The sequence below is a fragment of the Bombus vancouverensis genome, chromosome 5 (genome assembly GCF_051014615.1).
Source record: "Bombus vancouverensis nearcticus chromosome 5, iyBomVanc1_principal, whole genome shotgun sequence".
Taxonomy (NCBI): Eukaryota; Metazoa; Arthropoda; class Insecta; order Hymenoptera; family Apidae; genus Bombus; species Bombus vancouverensis.
In genome coordinates, this window is record NC_134915.1 from 677,753 (window position 1) to 696,563 (window position 18,811).

Genomic DNA, 18,811 nt, shown 5'->3' on the forward strand with positions numbered 1-18,811 from the left:
CTAGCATATACATTTTCAGAGCCATTCCAAATTTTACTAATACAAATTTACTAAAAATTTTTTTTTAATTTTTTTTTTAATTTTTCCATCGAGACAACGATCTACAGTGAGATCTGTTATAACGAGACGCGATAAAGTGCACGCGTACCGACCGAAAATTCAAAGTCGATTTTCTCAAAAACAAAGCCTCGAACGAAAAATTGTTATTCTATATTTTCGACTTATTTTTTCGCGTAGAATCACCCCCTTTCCGCTTGTACCACCAGTTACCAACCACCCTGTATAACTCGATAGTCGTGTTTTGCTACAGTGCCGCTGAAGTTTCAAAATATTTTGTATCGTACATAGAAAACTTTTAGAAACGTTCGAATACTTTCATAAAACACTATACATTTGCTTTTATACTGGTCATATTGAAGCGTTTGACAACTGTTTCTTGGTCTCTTGTTTGATTTGGATAACGTTATTCATACTTCATTCAAGATGGAAAGTCAAAATAGAACAGCACAGTGGATTTGTGAAAGTGTACATAAAACAGCATTTCGTATAGCAATTAAACGCTATGTGTACATGTAAAATCAGAATAGTCCTTGCTCGAGTTATGTGCTGCAGGACTTTCTCTCTCTACCTGTGACATAATCTTTTGAGCAGTTGGAGAGTCGGAACTGAACCGCACATTGAAAACTGGAGTAGTTTCGTTTATTATTACGTACAGTACAGACATGTCAAGAATCTGTTGCAACTTTACTACACTGCTGTTGGCCATTCTTTTGGTAACAACGTACACCACTTCTCTACAGGTAAAAATTATTCTTTTATCTCTTACTTGTTTACACTACTAGCGAATTAAGATGTTTTTAGTCAAATTATTCGATACAGATTCGGACGATTATTTTTTTGTTTGACACAGATGTACGTAGCATTAAGAAATAACTATAAAGATTTTCAATTGTACATAAAAAGTGGTGCATTATAGTATTTATGTGTTAAAGCAATAATATCTGTTTAAAAGCATAGCAAGTTAATTTACTTAGTAACTTTTATCAGTGGAAAATTTGAATCTTATACAAAAATATTCGTATTTGTCTATTTTTCGTATTTTGTATAAAGTGAGTGAACCAAATTTGGTAAACCAAATTTAAAAGTAAAAAGTTGTGAATAAAGATATAGTTGTATGTTTGGGCCATTATCGAAAAATGCATAAAGCAATCAGTGATTCGTTTTCGATTAATTTTATGACGGCAAACAAGTCCTGAATTCGTGTACAAACGTTTAGCACGTAACGTAACTACATTTTATCGAAGAAATTTAATTTATTTTAATTCTATTTACTAATTGTGCCAAAACATTACCATGTGTTTTATTAAATAGAAAAAAGATATTCTACATATTTATAAAAATATCATTACAATATACATATATTAAATGATTTTTTAATACATAGTTTTATCGATATCATGTCGTATATATTATTGTATATTTTTATTACATAAATGAGGAAAAAGCAAGCACGACGAATTATTTTTATAACAATTCTGTTATATCTGTTTAGCATCGGATAGTGGTTGAAGATCTCGATTACAATCATTATAATGAACACCAAAATTTCCAACCAACGGTAAAGTTTGACAGACCAATTGTCGTGAAGGCTTTTGAAAAGCCAAAGAACCAACAAGATTTTAGCAAAATTCCTGGTATTCCGGGCGTAGACTTTCCTTTGTACCATACCGTACCTCAGACAAGTTTTTCCTGCGCACACGTTCCATTCGTACCAGGAATGTACGCGAACGTGGAAACCGGTTGTCAGGTAATTTATTTAATTTCATCAATCGTTTTACAATTGATCATTGAAATATTTATATACACACATATATGTGTAACACATTATGTATACTGTAGTATCGTAAATATAATAATTAATTTATTAATAATAAATGGATTAAACAGAAAACAATGGTTATTTAACATGAACTAATCGTAACAACGTATTATAATTAATTAACAACTCTCGTCAACGTAGATTCAACTCTCTCTCAACAACGCTAGCAACACTATCTCAACAACGCAATCCGCGCTCTCATTTAAGCCCCATCATGCACATGCTCAGCAACCGTTTGTTTGTAATTCGCGCGACTCCCCTCCAGGCCCCTCGTTCACGATACTACGATACAGTGCCCGCGCAACGCGAGGGTCAGTAGGCTTTCCATAACAAAGCCAGGCTCACTTTGGGTAACATAAGTAGGACCATATATTGTTTTTTTTCGTTAGATCGTAGACGGCTATGAAAACAGAGCATTTTCGGATCTTTTTTCATCGTCGAATGTATACTCGACACGCTTAAAGTACAAAACATTTCTTGTCACATGCCGGCAGATAGCAGAAAAGTGACTCGCGTTACGTAACACACTCTGTATACTGTGTATATATGTATAGTGACTTTAAGTAAGACAGAGGAATTACTGTTGCAAAAAGCATATCTAAGGAATAAAGTAACTTTCTTTGGCGAAGAGATCGTAGAAGAGATGGTTTTATCGATATTTTAGCCAAATTTGATATAGTTGTAAGTCGTGGTACTGTGATCAATGAACCGCGGATATTTATGCAATTTCACATTTTTACCAACTTATTAACAAAGTGGAATTCAAATACACATTTATTTCACACACTAATATTATGACAAATATTTTACGTTCAATATATTTTTTACACTTTTTGCGCTCTTATGTTTCGCCCAAGTGCACATAAACGATCAATCGTACAAAGTATAAATCTTGCGAATAATAAAATCGATTCGAATTAGTTCAAGAATTTAAAATGACCTACTATCCACATATACATACGTACATACATATGAATAGGTTTTTTCAGTATATCATAATTGATAATATAAAAGGTTTTATACGTACGAACGTTTTCAATGAATAAAAAAGTGATTTGTATAATATATTAGCTGGATTGGATAATTGTGCAGTGTGCCTCAAGAGTTTTTATGTGTAAAATTGATGATTAAAGTCATCTAACAAATTGTTCAATTATCTATTTGTTCTTTTTTCTTTGTACTTCTTATTCGCTAATGTATCTTGTTAAAAGTCACTTTTGACCGCAATATGTAGTTCCTGCAACAGTTACCCTCAAGGCAATTCTATCGTTTCTATCTAGCTATGCATTCACTTTTTAGCCTTGCCTTATATGTAATCAACTAAAATTTCTTTCTTGTGCAAAAAAGAAACATGTCTTTTAGTTTAGCCCTAAAAACGGAACGAATATTGTAATATTTCCGTTGAACCCAATATTTTATTTTATCTCGATCGTACGTGACATCATCCTTTTGTTCGTTCAAACTGAAGTTACTATTACCAGTGCGTATGTTAAAAAATGCATAAAATATTAGTAGATATCAGAAAGGAAATATAATTGGATAGTTAGATTTAAAAAAAGAATTATGAAATTTTACGTGTAAAACTCTTAGGCATATCTTGCCTGTGGTAGAACTTCGCTTATTCCAACTAATAGGTTATAATATTTTATCTTTGTAACATGATAACTCAAATGATACGTTTGTATTATATACTACACTATAATACGAGAAACGCTAAGAAACTTTATTTACGTTTTAGGCATATCACATTTGTCACGATGGTCGCGAAGGTCATCAAGGTGCATCTTTTCTCTGTACTAATGGAACTCTTTTCAATCAACGGGAGTTTGCTTGTGATTGGTGGTATAACGTGAATTGTGCTGATGCGCCAGCTTTGTATAGGTATAATCTTATATTTATTCTAATAAATATATATGTGACGGTAAACATTATAGATATTTACCTTAATGTGAAACGAGCAGAGATCGAAATATTGACCATTCTTGAGCATTCAGCGAAGGAAAATGCAGCTTAAAGCGAGGCTTAGTCAAACTGACTGACTGCTTATAATTTATTCTGACTTGAAAAAGTATGAAAAGTATAATGCCGTATTCTTCGGAGGATTGTCATTTTCACTTCTTTCGTATCTTCGATGCGTTATCTTTGTAAAAAAGAGCAGTCGAAGCATCCTCTGTTCCTGTCCTCTGAAACGGAATTGATGTTAACTGGAATTCCGCGAAATTTTGTATTTTCCAAAAATCTATGATCCTGACAAATGCCAATCAACGCCAAATAAATCGTAGGAATCTCTCATCGTACCAAAAATGCGGAGAAAATGTCGAAATTAAATGTTTCACAGTCTCGATGTTTAATAATTCATTTTATCATTTTGTCAATAATTCTTATATAATATTACATTTATTGTTTGTAATATTTTAATTTTTATTATTCACATTTTTAATTTTATTTGTTTTAGATTAAATTTAGACCCTTTGAAGAACCCTTATATACCGGAAGAAAGAAAGGAGATAATTCGGAAGCAGAATATGAGAATCGTTGTGTATTAAAATTTCTAATCTATATTCTAAATATAATTTAAAGCGTGCCAGTTGTACAAAGAATTACTAAATCTCTGCTGCATGATTTACAGCTTTCAGTAGAAAAATGTTTCTCATAAATGTAATTAGTATGGCTATGCGACGTTTTCTTGTATTTTACTATAGAGATTTTTCTAATGCAAACGAGAAAACGGTGAAGTACGAGACATCTTCCAAAATTTGTCACGAGTAATTATCGCTTTAGGTCCTTTACGAGTAATTATCGGTTTAGTGTTCTTTGTTACACCATACATACGTTTCCAAGATTCTTAATAGACTGTAAATTATTTCCCTATAATTATATAAAACGCGTAAAATTTTTTAAAAGAAACACTTTCCTATCTTTAATATTACAATTGTTTTTATTTCACTCTCGGTTAACGTTTCGCCACATTCGGTATTAAAGTTTTCGAAAAATAATACAAAATATAAACGAAAAGACAAGTACAGAACATGATACGAATGACTGCTCTGAGCAGTATGATGATTCAGCTTGAATTGATCTTGCTGTGTTCTAAACTATACATATCTTTTTGCGCATCTTACACTATTATTTCCATATCGTGATATCGTAGGTTGTAGATCATTAAACTCGTTTTGACGTCGATCAGGACACTGTATTTTAAAAGAGTGAATGGTAATATACATGTAAAGAACTGTCGGTAACATCGAGAAGACTTTGAAGATGATTTTAAAAGAACTTTTCGTTTACCGTAACATGTACATTCTTAAAATGTTCTTATATTTCCTCATTCTATGTAACAGTGAACATAATTTGGACGTTCGTAATAGAGATGGTATATCTACATTTTCTTCATCGTATTAGTTTCGCATATTAATCATAACCGGACTGCGGATATTTATGCAAATATATATTTTTATGAAAGCCGTTAAAGAAATGGGACCTGGAAAGCCGAAATTTGTTTCAGCTACTAGGTATTATAGTAAGTGCTATATTTTGGATGTTTCACATATTTTTGCGTATTACGCGCATTCTATGCATTCCGGCGCCCCTTAAATTTCTCATAAATGCGTAAAAATCCACAGTCTAATTATAACGATTTATAATGGATATCTAAGTTATCAATACTTTTAATTCATTTATATCTATATTACTATTCTAATATTATTGAAATTTCGATAGAATTAAATGAATTATTTACACTCTACTGTATTCCACCATTCACAACGTTTCTTTACGTTACTAAATGCTGTTCCCGATGGACAAAGCGAGGAAGTTTTCGACCAACCAGAGCAGTTGTGGAAAACCTAGAAACAAAGAATCATCCGAATAATGTACAGTAATCCGAGTAATGAAAAGATACATACGAGTACCAGATGACTCTTTATAAAGAAATAAGGGACAGATATAGAACAACATTTTCTTTTCTGAAGCTTATTTTTGAGAGAAAATCGAGTTTAAAAGGAGAATGTAAAAAAATTGTCATTTTTGGAACCGCCTGTGAACGAGATATTCTTGCAGGACATTTAAGAGCATCTCACAAGGAATAAAAAATGTTTTTTTAATAAAGATTAAATGTAACGAAAGGATAAATGTTCAAATTAATTTTGCAAGAAAATGTATTATCTTCTTATGCTTTCATAACAGCGAAATCTATTGACCCCTTCCCGCACCATTTAGTTCGACGAAACTCGGGCCCAAGCGGTAGACATCGACGCGCGCTAAACAGACCAGACTGATGCTTGTAAACAGAAACTAACATTCAGTGACGATCGTAACGGGCAAAAAAACAGTCCGCGAGCTCGGCTTGTTATGTTTACGTTTGGCCCAAGTATCTGGTCGCGAGTCAGACTGGCGATATTCATGTTTGGGCCAAAAATTTCATCGCGAGTCTGACTCGATAAAGTACGGGAAGGGGTTAAACCTTAACCTGGAAAGGAAATTTTCGAAACAAAAAGCGTAATGAGCTATGTACTCACTTGACACTTAGTTTCAACATCGGCAAACATGCCTCTCCTACCACTGCACGTGAAACCAGTTTCTGGAATTTTGGTAAGATTCGTGTAGCGAGAAACTGTATCGTCAGTGTTCAGTTTGACATTTTGGTACGATGTCGCTTTCGGATTTATTTCGATGTTTTGCAATTCCTGCTTTCGAATACGAGGAGAAAAGTTTTGGTTTCTATTTGCAGGATGAGATCCGGCGTGTCTCGAAGATCGCTCATGAAACTTATTCAAAAATCCCTGATAATCAGCAATGATCTGAAAATAAAGAGACCGTTTTTTGTACATTTTCGCAGTTGAAACGTTGTCTGATATCCATCTGGAAAGAAATCACGAGTTTATGAATATGAGATATGACAGACACTTTGAACAGTTTCTTTAGTCAACAATCGTTGCGTTGAATCGAGCCCTATAAGTGAGCTATCAAAACTTGTCACATAAGAAGACTTGTGTTGCTATTGAGTTTTTACGTTTGCTCCTATTGTTTTGGTTTCAAAAAGAGTGTCGCATCTTATACTGTCACGATATTGCTGTGAAGATAAGGAGGGCTTCTTTCTTCTCTTTTATCGTTAATAACGTGCTATTTCAATTTATAGCCTTATCGATGAAACAATACTCGTATTTACTGTTAAAATTATTTTAAACAATAACGACATAACGTTAAATAAATCTTGATCATTGAGAGTCATAGCTCAGAATGGAGGTAGCTTTAAGGATACATGTGAATTTATTGAACTGAACAAGTGAACTTTCAATGTGACGTTTTGACAAAATTATAACAATTCTAAACGTCCAAACTCGTTTTCCCTAAAATCATGATTTTTTAATTTACCTCGTTCTTGCGCTAAACGAGCAATACGTTGATATAACGTTTCTTAGTCCTTTTAATGTGTACATTCATCTCGTGATATATGAACATGCGTTTATTAGCCACCCTGTACGTTTAACTCTATTACGAGTAGAAGAGGAAATTACGTAAGAGAGAGCGTTTTAGACATATCGATATATACAACGCGAGTGAGAGTAAGGTGACTTAACTGCTGTTACTGTGAAAGATGCTCATGAGATTCTTGCTTGAAATCTGTTAAGAAAGGAAGAGGTGTAATAGTATGTTATTGGTGCTTCGCTCGTAATTTGCATACCGCGAGTGCAGGTGAGCGTGCACCAGCGAATGTACCTCCCGACTACAGTTTCATTCGCGTTTCAAATCCAAGATAACTAGATGATCTATCTTCTCGTAGCAGGTAATCCTAGAAAATTGTGGTTGGTTTCAACGAAGTAGGCAAACTAGAATCTCGTGTGTCAATATGCGTTCTTCTTTCACAGATTGTGGTTTTGCACTCGAGTTGGTCAAAAAAGATATATCACACACGCACACATATACGTCTTATACAGCCTATAGGTGACCATTATGAATTTTACGATCTCTCATTTTATTCCATGTTAGAACGCATAAACGCTGACTAACTTCAATTTGCAATTTTTAATATGAATTCAATCGTTTATCAAATTATGCAGGGAAATCATGTAAGACATTTAAAAGTTTGGGCTTTTTGAAAACCTGTGCAATTAATTTTACGATCACCTTTACCTCTTTTCTTTACGTAATATGTTGGATATTTTAACGTATCGTCGAAATATTGGTATTACGGTAGAACTGGATTTATATGAACCGCGTCTATCTGAACGAAATTTTAGTCAATGACCGATCGAGGGACGATTCGCAAAACAGAAGCTCGTCTATTGTCCCCACTACCTATTACTTTTCGTTCACACAATAGGAGTTCACGTTCAGATATATGACTTGATCCAGCAAAAGTTTAGTTTACATGTATGCCAATGAGAATATCCACAGTAGGTTCAGTCAAGTGAAGTGAAAATCTCTTAACCCGTACCTGACTTGACGTGATCTGACTAAACTATTGCTAGTTGAATTCATTTATCTGAACGCGAGCTCCTATTATATGAACAATAACAGATACTTAGTGGGGACAATCGCTGAGCTCCTATTAATAAACTATTTGTTCCCCGACAAATCCAGGCAAACGAAGTTCTATCGTAATTTCTCTCCTGGTATTAATTATACAAAATAAATCTCTTTCGCAGTACGAACTACCTCTAACAATTGGTAGATGGCAGAACGTACACAAATGTCTAAATTTTAATAGATATCTCGTATTTTCGTCGAATAGATAATTATGCACAAAAGAGGGCCTCAACTCCGATTTTGTTAAATTTGGAATACGTTGTAGAGGAGAGGGTTCCGAGTAACATGCATTTTGTTCGAGATGCAGGGTGATCATGGTTAAAAAATTATGACACATTACAGGAAAAAAATGATACTTGTTAGATCACATTTAGTTTAATATAAACTGTTAAAAATGAAATTGCATACGCATTTGCACAGGATTGCGATAGTAATAGTGTAAGATACGGTTAAGTTAATCCAAATTAGATTCCATGGGTGACTGGAAATTGAGATCTCTTTTTCTGCATAATTACCGTAGAATAAGCAATATAATATTTCAATCGTGCTCGCTTATACGAAGCAACAGGTACAGAGATAGCGCTGTGTTAGAATAATGGTATGACCAACTATACGTAGAAGTAGACGCATAGAATATATACCTGGTGAGAGTTGAAAAGCGCTATGTTGTTGAGAATATAATCGTCGAATGGTTGGTAAATAGAATCCCACTCGTAGCGAATATTCCAAGTTGGTGTAAAAGTTTCTTCTAATAAATTGGCATCAGCAGGAAGTACCAAAGGTGTTACGATAGGTTTATAAATTCCAGGTTTCAATGGTGGTACTATAGGTACAAATTGTCTGAAGCTCGTATAAGTTTGTGATTTAGAAAAATCCCGATGCTTGTTAAAGCGATTGTTCGTGTACTCGTGACCATTAAATCGCGAGTATGGCGTACGAATAACGTAAGTTGTGTCAATCGCTTTCGCACGGTTGTAATGAAATCTGCCTTCGGGTGGAACGTATCGTCCATCCGGTGTCAGGTACACCTGCAAAGACAGAACGATGCTCTTCAATTAATTTCCATTTAATTAGCGAGGAGAATATTAAACGTGTTGGTTGGTTTATTAAAGAGACGAGTGATAAAATTGTAATAGTCAATTATATTAATCACTTTAAGCACAAGTACAGAGATAATGTATGCCGGTCGTAATCGACGCTCGCTCAATATTACTGTTCAACTGTACGTTCGCTCGTATATACTCTACTATCTGACTCGCTATAATGACTTTCCTAGAGAGCGCGTTCGTCTATTTGTATCGACCAGTGTCATTATAAGAAGTTCGAACGTGACTCTGATTGACGATTACAAGTAACGACGATAATATTTTGTCCGGAGTTCGTTTACCTCCGAATCTGGCAAACCAAAACAATGTTGATATTCCAACGCACAATAATACGAGTCTCTCCCGATTCATTCTTCAAAATTTTTCAAACTTTCTTAACCTTTTCGCTTCGGCAGTCCAGTCCACCGAAATACTATCACAGAACAGAAGCGCGTACCAGAAATGCACACTGTGTGCATGGTTGCTGTATATACGTTTTCCTAAGTCTTAAATAACAATAATTTTTGCAAAAACCGTATATGAAATATCGTTTCACTGTCAATGGGTTTAACATATTTTTTAGCACGAAACATATACGACTGTAACAGTATACGAAACAGTATAATTTTGTTATTGTTGTTTCAACAATGAGTAACTTTTAAGAAGTGATTAATCCAATACATCAATAAAATCAACAGAAAATGTTCTGCCGATAACGAAAAAATATATTATTGGCTACAGATGGCATTGGTGTATACCCGATATATGGGGTGCCGAACTCAGGATTCGTCGCGTGGTCGCCGCCTACATGCGGCGCTCGTACCCACAGGTCATCTCGCGCGCGTCGCCTGTAAGTGGCACCCGAAGCGAAGGGGTTAAACTAAGCATTTTTAAACTAAACTCCAAGTATTATAATACTTGTTTTATAAGGAATTAAAAAGTGCATCAAACAGTATATAAAAAAGTGTACGGTTTCATTTAGAAAAACGAAGATCTCGAAACGTCTCTACCTAGACAAATCTGGTAGTCATCGTAAGACATTTCCCTCGAAACAGAACATGTTTTGTTTGAAACATTTTTCCGATTACTGTATAATTTAGAAGATATTTGCGTCGATTATCTCGATTAAAATAAAGCAGTGTGTATAATATTTAGCATATAGTAGAGTGTAAAGGCTATTCAAATTTATTTAAAACGTCAAAAATACCATTGACTTGGAAAGTGCTTAACCTACATTGTGTTTATTAACTTGTACATACCTTTATTACTTCTGGCATCGCTTGAACATGCTGAGTATGTTTATGCACACCTCGGGCATCCAAGACCACTCCATCAGGTACTGTAATACCTTCTTTGTTTAATCGATTTAACGCTAAACGATCAGTCCTAAAAGCTTCTTCTGGAATTTTACCTCCTAATGCTGGTAAGACTTGTTCTCTAAATATTTGTCTTTTCCGCTGTAATCATAAAAATTTGTTTGCATATTAATATTACAAAAATATCGTTTCTAAGATATTTTACTTCAAAATTACACCGTGAAATATACAATTTAAATACAAACGATGTTACTATAAGGTTAGTTTGTGATCGTCTTTAGAGCAATATATTTATACATTAAACAAGTATTCGACTGATACAACATTTTTATAAAAGAAAGTTTTATGTACGTTTGTAATATTTTCTAATATTTGTAGTATAAATACCAAGAGTAATATACGATTACCGATAGATTAGTTATATTACCATTTGTAATTAAAACTAATATCGTGTCTGTGTATCTTACCTTTTCTGCAACAACGCATATCATTAGAAACGTGGCAGTAAGTATTAAACGAAACCAATTTTCTTTCTCGATTATTGTCTTCATTCTAATGGAAAATTGGTTGATTTTTTACATAATCAGAAACATTCGATTCAATTTCCTAAAATATTAAAAAAAAACATTTTTTTTATCGATACATAATTATGAAACTCTACTTGTTACTTAATTATAGTCGAGTACACGGCCATTTCAGATATTGGTATGTATTACTTTGATAACAGAATTGTATCACTTTATGAAAGTCATCAAAAATTACATCACACATGCAGTAGAAGTAAATGTATTAGTAGGTATAGAGGATGCCTAAGCTAAAAAGGATTATCCAACTATCTACCTTGTGTAATGTTGCGTGTAAAAACTTCTCAAGACAAAGCTACGCTACTTTGAGGGACACGTAAATCGATGAAAAGAATGTTTCCTCAAGTTCGTTTCTTTTAGAAGATTTCAAGGTCATCGGTTTTATTTCTAAAATAGAGATCTACGTATTTGCTTGTTCGGTAGATGTGATTTTCTGTTCTCTATACAAAAGTAGCAAGGTACTTACGCTGGAAAGTGCGTAGTTTAAAAGATATTTCGATCTTAATTTCATGAAATGTAGCGGGTGAAAGGCAGACAAGACATAAACGCAAAAGCATCACTTTGCATTTCTCTTTGTCTATGGTACGCCAAGTTACAAAATTAAAGTTAAGATATCCTTTAAACCAAGCATAAACTAAGCGTCTTCAGACACAAGTGCCTTGATACTGTTGTATGGAAAATAGAAAATCGCGTTAATTGATAATTAGAAAAACATAGAATTAGACGACCTTGAGGGAAAAGATTCTTTCCACTGTTTCCAATGTCCGTAGATCAAAATACAATGATTCTATAAAATTTAAACTACGTATAAAATCGTGCACGCGATAGTACTTTACGATTATGCTACACGATGCTCTATATTCGTGCTAAAGTCTGTAAACATATCTTGAATATCCTGTAGTATTAATCAACTTGTAGTAAACCCGATAGTAAACAGCAAGTATTATTTTATTAAAATATATAATAAATAAATAATAATAAGATATATTATTTTATATTAACAGAAATTGAGATATTTCGATATGAGTTTTCAATATGATTACCATCCGCTTCAATACATTTCTACGAACGATTGACGTCCCACTTGCTACACACAAGTACGAGTCATATATTCATTGTTGAGAAATTTTCTATTGAACCCCTTCCCGTACTTTAGCGAGTCAGACTCGCGATGAAGATTTTTGCCCAAACATGAATATCGCCAGTCTGACTCGCGACCAGGTACTTGGGCCAAACGTAAACATAACAAGCCGAGCTCGCGGACTGTTTTTTTGCCCGTTACGATCGTCACTGAATGTTTACGAGCATCGGTCTGGTCTGTTTCGTCGAACTAAATGGTACGGGAATCTAGCGCGTAATGTTTGTTTCAAAGAGCATCGTAAGATACCCTTACACGTACGTTTAACAGAATTTAAATTTAGTTAGGTGTGGTTGTTATTAAACGTGGTTGTTATTAAACTTGAATTTTAGAGAAAACTTAAACTTTCAATGAAGAAACATTACGAAATGCGTGCTTATGGAAGAAGAAAGTTTTACATAAGAGATAACCGATTGCTTGGAACGATATTCGTGGTTAGAGAATGACTTTCACTCTAATGGCATAGATAATCGACAATGCTGACGAAGATTAAATTTTCTATTTGCTAGATTGTTGCAAATATCCAAGATCGATCGTGCGCAAATTTTATATTATTCTTTCTCATAGAAAACATAATAAACTATAATTTACTATCATATATTGGGTTGACAACTAAGTGATTGTCATTACCACCTAACGACAAAATCAGCTCTCACTTAGTTGCCAAACTAATAGGATAAACGCGACACTAAAATGATAGAAGACTGAAAAATTTGTTAAATTAAACGAAATTGAGCCTCGAACAATGCACGAGGTAATTGCGCGAAAGAAGCCTCGATTCTAACGGCCTTGAGCTTGAAATATACATGGTAGAGGGGAAGGGCACGAGTGACATATTTCATTGTTCGAAGCGTGGGATAATCATGGTTCAAAAGTTACGACAAACGGGAAATGGTACTTGTTACGTACATTTACTTCGATTTAAAATTAAATCTGCATTTGCATAGGATTGCGATTCCCAACTTCTGCGCCATAATCGTCTTACGCGCACGTCTCGGACAAAGCGCACGTTACTCGGGACCCTCTTGTCTACAACATATCGGAAAGCCAACAAAATTAGAATTGAATTAAGCATAGACGAGTAGCGGATTAACCCCTGCCCGTGCCATTTAGTTCGACGAAACTTGGGCCCAAGCGGTAGACATCGACGCGCGCTAAACAGACCAGACTGATGCTTGTAAACAGAAACTAACATTCAGTGACGATCGTAACGGGCAAAAAAACAGTCCGCGAGCTCGGCTTGTTATGTTTACGTTTGGCCCAAGTATCTGGTTTCGAGTCAGACTGGCGATATTCATGTTTGGGCCAAAATCTTCATCGCGAGTCTGACTCGTTAAAGTACGGGAAGAGGTTAAGGAGTTTTTATTGGTGAGAACGAGGGCAGAGCGAAATGGGTACAACGTGCACTTGTTATTTCTTCGCACAATTTGTAGTAACATGGTTTCTTTCTAGACGTTTTCTGACTATATTCTGGAGACGTTCTAGAGTTTCCTATACACTAGCTACCACGCTCGCTAAGCGTGCAAGTCGTAAATAGCTTAGCCAATGTACATTAGCTACGCATTAAGTATATAATCAACAAGTTTTTCAGAATGCGACGTAATTTCTTTATATTTCATTACTCGTGTAATAGAAATTCGATTATCCAAACAGTTTGTCCTCCTATTATTATTAGTTCGAATATGGGAGGTTCTACTGTAATTATTCTGGCTACAAAAGATAGTAATTCGATGCAAAGTGAAGGAATTGAATATTGCTCTGGTACATTGTAGTGGATTTCTTGCTACAGAGTTGAAGAATAATTGAATTACTTTTGCACTTGGGAACTGGATCAGCTGCAGGAAGCAAAAAAAAGGTGAAAGTTTCGTTCACAACGTAGTATTCTTATCTTTTATCACTTGCACCTTGAACGAAGTTGACACAAAGAAATTTGAAGACCAATCAAAAATAGAACGAGGAACAGCAAAATCGAAAAACTACATACATATAATCCTTATACATTTTGCTTTATTATGTTTTCCAATATGTGCAATGTATGGTTATTTAATGTAGGCACTCTAGGCGTATAGGCGCGTATATGTTCGATTTGCGCAACGAAATGACCACGTGCAAAGTTTGTTAAAAGAACTAAATTCAGTTTTCTTCTTTTAAATATCGAGAGGTCAACTATCGAACTTTCGATAATAATCTTTAGCAAATTTTGGAATCTTGAAATTCAACGATTATTGGTACCTGTAATTAGACGAACATTGTTCGATTTAATTTATTTTTCAATGATACGATATTATTCTATGCAATTTTTATAAAATTTAACGATGGCATTATAAAAAATAGAACTCTTTTCCTTTATGCATAATTAACTTTTACAGTTTTTAAAATTTCAAAATTTCGCATACGCCATGCGATAGAGGATAAACTTATAAATAAATACGACCGATTTTTAACATCTGGCCACTGCTTTGTACAAATCATCATATTCTTCATAGATCGCACTGTGATATCACCTAAACGTCATATTCTTCGTTTATATTGTTCATGAACGTACCCGCAATATTTTTCTAATTTATCAAGGAATATTGTATGCTAGAGAAAGTCTTCATTTCAATTGAACGGATGATTTTGTATTTTTGGTCGAGTTAGTGAAAGTAGCTTCGTCTTTAACGCTATTAAGGTCGCGTATTGCTTTAATTAATTACGAAATACCATCGCTTCTCAATGTTCGAAAGTGAATGAAATAGCAAATTGTTAAACATTGCAATAAGCAATATGTACATCGTATGATGTTGTACTATATGTATTTTTCATAAAGATCCAAGTTTATCCTATCATATTAATAGTTTTATGTTTTCGTTATTCATCGTACGCGCGAATCAATTGATGATCAATTTAAAATTAAGCCAATCGTGTTAGGAGAAGATACAAAGAGAAGGATAAAAAACGCTAGAAACGTAAAAGGAACGAATAAATGCTTGGGAATGAATGATTAATTTCAACCATAAATACTGTTTCTTTTTTATCTCCCCCCGCTCCCCTCTACTCTTTAAAGTTACTTTTTAGAAAATATTCTTCACAACTTTTTAGTTGCACAGAATAGGGGAAAAATGTTTCGAGTAATGAAAGTTAATATGCAGTTCCATTTGACAAAATAGGGATGGCATCGTTTCCATGCATAGAAAACTCAATTCAAAAATTTCTTTTACTCGAGAAGGTAATCACACACTGTGATCCATTTGACACGTGAAAAACTTTTCGCTGTCAACTGAAAACTGTCACGCTTTATCGCGAACATTCTATATATCTGATGTTATTCGGTGGATACTTTGTTTTCTGAATTTTTTAATGTCGAAATATCGGTACTTTACAGAACAGTCATAATTACAGCAAATATACTTATATTTTGCTTTAGAACGTTCTTCATTGTCTCGTTACCTAATCTAAGTCATTGTATCCCAGTTGAACGGAACTAGGAAACAGCATAATGTTACGTAGGAATCTCATCAAGTATATAACACGGTATAGAGCCAACATCCGGGCTCTGCGTGTTTCTTTATACTTTTCTTCCGAGCTTATGGTAATACGCATAGTATACGAGTAGTTTATACATATTATTTTTCTTTTATTTATTTATTAAAATTACAATCAATTCTCGCGTTGAGAATACATATTATTTAAAAAAAAAAGAAAAAAAAACTACACTTCAAATTTTTATTTGACTCGTAATCGAGTCTCTTCAGAAGACAAATTGATTAACTCTACTTTTCGTTAATTTTTTAATCTCACTAGATAAGTAGTGCGATTGACATTCGATTCTCGAGAAACAAATGACTTATTTCTATAGGTACATCGATCGTGACAAGATAGCATAAGTAAAAGTTATAGAGTTGGTCAATATGGCTGCTGAACCGCTTAACTATAACTTATTTATTTATTTATTTATTTGTAAACATGAAAAAGAAGAGTCAGTACAAACCAAATATAGAAAGTGTCGGTAAAATCTTGGAAGTGCATTTACCGGTTATTTAGTTTGATCTTTGGAAACTTCACCATGAAGAACAACATGTAGTAATACACAAAACAGTTTGTCGAAAACTAAAAACGATATCGTGATTATGTGATCAAGTGCAATACTTTGTGAATTAAATTGTCGAACCGATGTATACACCACAACTTTCATATGTACACTGCAGCAATCGACGAAGAGACGAAGAGGCTGAACGAAGAATTCGAAGGGTTGTGAAGATGATACTGAACTCGCTTGTAAGAGTTCACCTGATGATATACCTGAGAGAACTGAAGCACGTGATTCGAGTTCAAAGTACTTTCACTGCTAGACTATAATAGTTCTGCAGCTTGTTCCTCTTCTTTCTCTTCTTCCTAATTCGCTTCTTTCTCACACTCACGGGCTCAACAGCCTGAAACGGAGATGATCGACGCTGCGGTGATCGATATCCTGGGTCAATGACGATCGACTAGCTGGTTGTCCTCGTAAATAGATAGTTTCTCGTTGGAATTTATTTTACTAAAGGAAAGAGGAGGAATAACGTAATAACGATAACGCAATAATAATATAATATATTAATTCGTGCAAATTATTAATGTAACCTTAGATTAAAGTAAATTTTTTTTTTATTTATTTATTAAAATTACAATCAATTCTCGCGTTGAGAATTTTCAGTAATAAAGTAAATATGAAACAATATATTATAGTTGTTGAGATATGTATAATTTTCTGTGCTGGATTAGGTTAAATGCGTAGTAGAGATACTTGTATGTGATTATCAGTGTCGAAGTATGTGTGTCCGAAGCGTTTCGAAAACAAAGAAATGTAAACTGTTCAGTCGGTTAAGAGTCGGTTAAGAGTCGGGTATAGAAGAAAGTGCTGAGACGCGTGCAAGTGCGTATCGATGAATATATAAGGAATCGTTCATGAAATAAATATTTCATTATTTTAATATTAATCCTCAGTATAAATTTAGTGTTCCTATAACATTATTTCGGCTTCAAAGATCCACAATTTTCAACAATAGTAACGGTATGATATTATTATGCAATAGTAAACAACATTATAATGATAGCTTTCATAGCAGAATAATAGCTTAAAATAAGATACTAATTAATTTTCAAGACGATACATTACAAGTACATATTATACGTACACATTATTCTTCTATGTTCTATGTAATTAGCAATAGAAATATTATATAGAATATTATATAGAAATATTATATATAACAGAAGATGTAGATATGTAATTAGCAATATAAATTTACGTAAATACTACTTATATAATAATATAAATGTTATACACGCACATCTAACCGTATTTTAACGAAATACAAACTTAATAAAATTTGTGGCTTGGTGCAAAAGGTACCAACGTCAATATTAATAAAGTTATAGATGTGTTAAAAAATTCATGGTCGAATAACTTCTAACACAGAAGTTCCTGCTGTTTCAAATTTCTTTTCTAATACGAAAAGAAAGAATTATTAGCCTGTTTTATGTTGACTTTGGTACTTTTTCAAAATATAGTCATTTTTATATAGAATGCGAAATTGTCATTTTTTATATAGGGTATTTGCACCTGTTGCACCAAAGTACAGAAATATAATTAAGTTTTACTCGAAGCAAGCATCTGTTATAGTTAATTGTCCCATAAACTATCGTTGCGATAACTTCATCGTTAATTCGTTATCGATAAAAGCATCAAGCGGAGGCGTACTAATATGAATCATCCTTTCGCATCGTGCACAATCCATACCTTCACAATGTCGAAGAAAGATGTATATCGCTCTGCATTGCTGTTCTCCTCTTACTTTGCTATTTCCCACGGTGTGGCGATTTTTCCGTGAAAGGTATTCATGGAAACTGATACGCAAATTCGATTTCATAATGATCCGTAACTGTAAAGTAAGAAACCAATTATTCAAGTAGTCTGATCCAACCATTGGTAATTTTATATAATGGTCAAACGAGCTATGATAGTCAAGTAGCGCAGCGCGTAAAGAGTCTTCAGGCTCTTTGATTTATTGCAAGTTCTTATTTTAAATTTCTTTTCCTTTTTCCGTATATTATCCTTGAGTCTTATAAGTTCTGTTCATACGTGACCGTTCGATAAATTGATTTAACGATGTTGCAACTGTAACACGTATACGTTTATTCCACCGAAGAAACGTTGGTAATAATTGCATAAATGCAATTGTGTTATTTACGTTTCATGGAAATTGCGATAAATTCATAGATAATCAGAGTAGGAGATCGATCGAACGTTTTCTTCGTAG

The 18,811-nt window shown here is 33.8% G+C and overlaps 2 protein-coding genes across 2 annotated transcripts; one reads left to right on the forward strand and one right to left on the reverse strand.

Moving 5' to 3' along the window:
- Window positions 1-633: 633 nt before the first annotated feature.
- On the forward strand, window positions 634-4,728 carry LOC117156453 (uncharacterized). Its single transcript, XM_033333495.2, has 4 exons — window positions 634-800; window positions 1,553-1,807; window positions 3,618-3,760; window positions 4,335-4,728. Exons 1-4 carry the CDS (start codon window positions 723-725, stop codon window positions 4,423-4,425), a joined length of 567 nt encoding a protein of 188 aa, XP_033189386.2. The 5' UTR covers window positions 634-722; the 3' UTR covers window positions 4,426-4,728.
- Window positions 4,729-5,596: 868 nt separating this feature from the next.
- On the reverse strand, window positions 5,597-16,883 carry LOC117156444 (uncharacterized). Its single transcript, XM_033333472.2, has 6 exons — window positions 16,501-16,883; window positions 11,276-11,414; window positions 10,752-10,949; window positions 9,049-9,435; window positions 6,397-6,678; window positions 5,597-5,724 (listed from the first exon to the last, which is right to left on the reverse strand). The coding sequence occupies exons 2-6, from the start codon at window positions 11,357-11,359 to the stop codon at window positions 5,611-5,613; spliced, it is 1,065 nt and encodes a 354-aa protein (XP_033189363.1). The 5' UTR covers window positions 11,360-11,414; window positions 16,501-16,883; the 3' UTR covers window positions 5,597-5,610.
- Between the last annotated feature and the right edge of the window lie 1,928 nt (window positions 16,884-18,811).

Excerpts from the sequence above, each read along its gene's own strand:
- LOC117156453 (XM_033333495.2), top strand. The coding sequence starts at position 723 with ATGTCAAGAATCTGTTGCAACTTTACTACACTGCTGTTGGCCATTCTT. Across the intron at positions 1,808-3,617 it reads ACGTGGAAACCGGTTGTCAG|GCATATCACATTTGTCACGA; the intron begins GTAATTTATTTA and ends TTTACGTTTTAG. Across the intron at positions 3,761-4,334 it reads GATGCGCCAGCTTTGTATAG|ATTAAATTTAGACCCTTTGA; the intron begins GTATAATCTTAT and ends TATTTGTTTTAG.
- LOC117156444 (XM_033333472.2), bottom strand. The coding sequence starts at position 11,359 with ATGAAGACAATAATCGAGAAAGAAAATTGGTTTCGTTTAATACTTACT. Across the intron at positions 6,679-9,048 it reads CGCTTTTCAACTCTCACCAG|ATCATTGCTGATTATCAGGG; the intron begins GTATATATTCTA and ends CTTTATTTTCAG. Across the intron at positions 5,725-6,396 it reads ATGTTGAAACTAAGTGTCAA|GTTTTCCACAACTGCTCTGG; the intron begins GTGAGTACATAG and ends CTTTGTTTCTAG.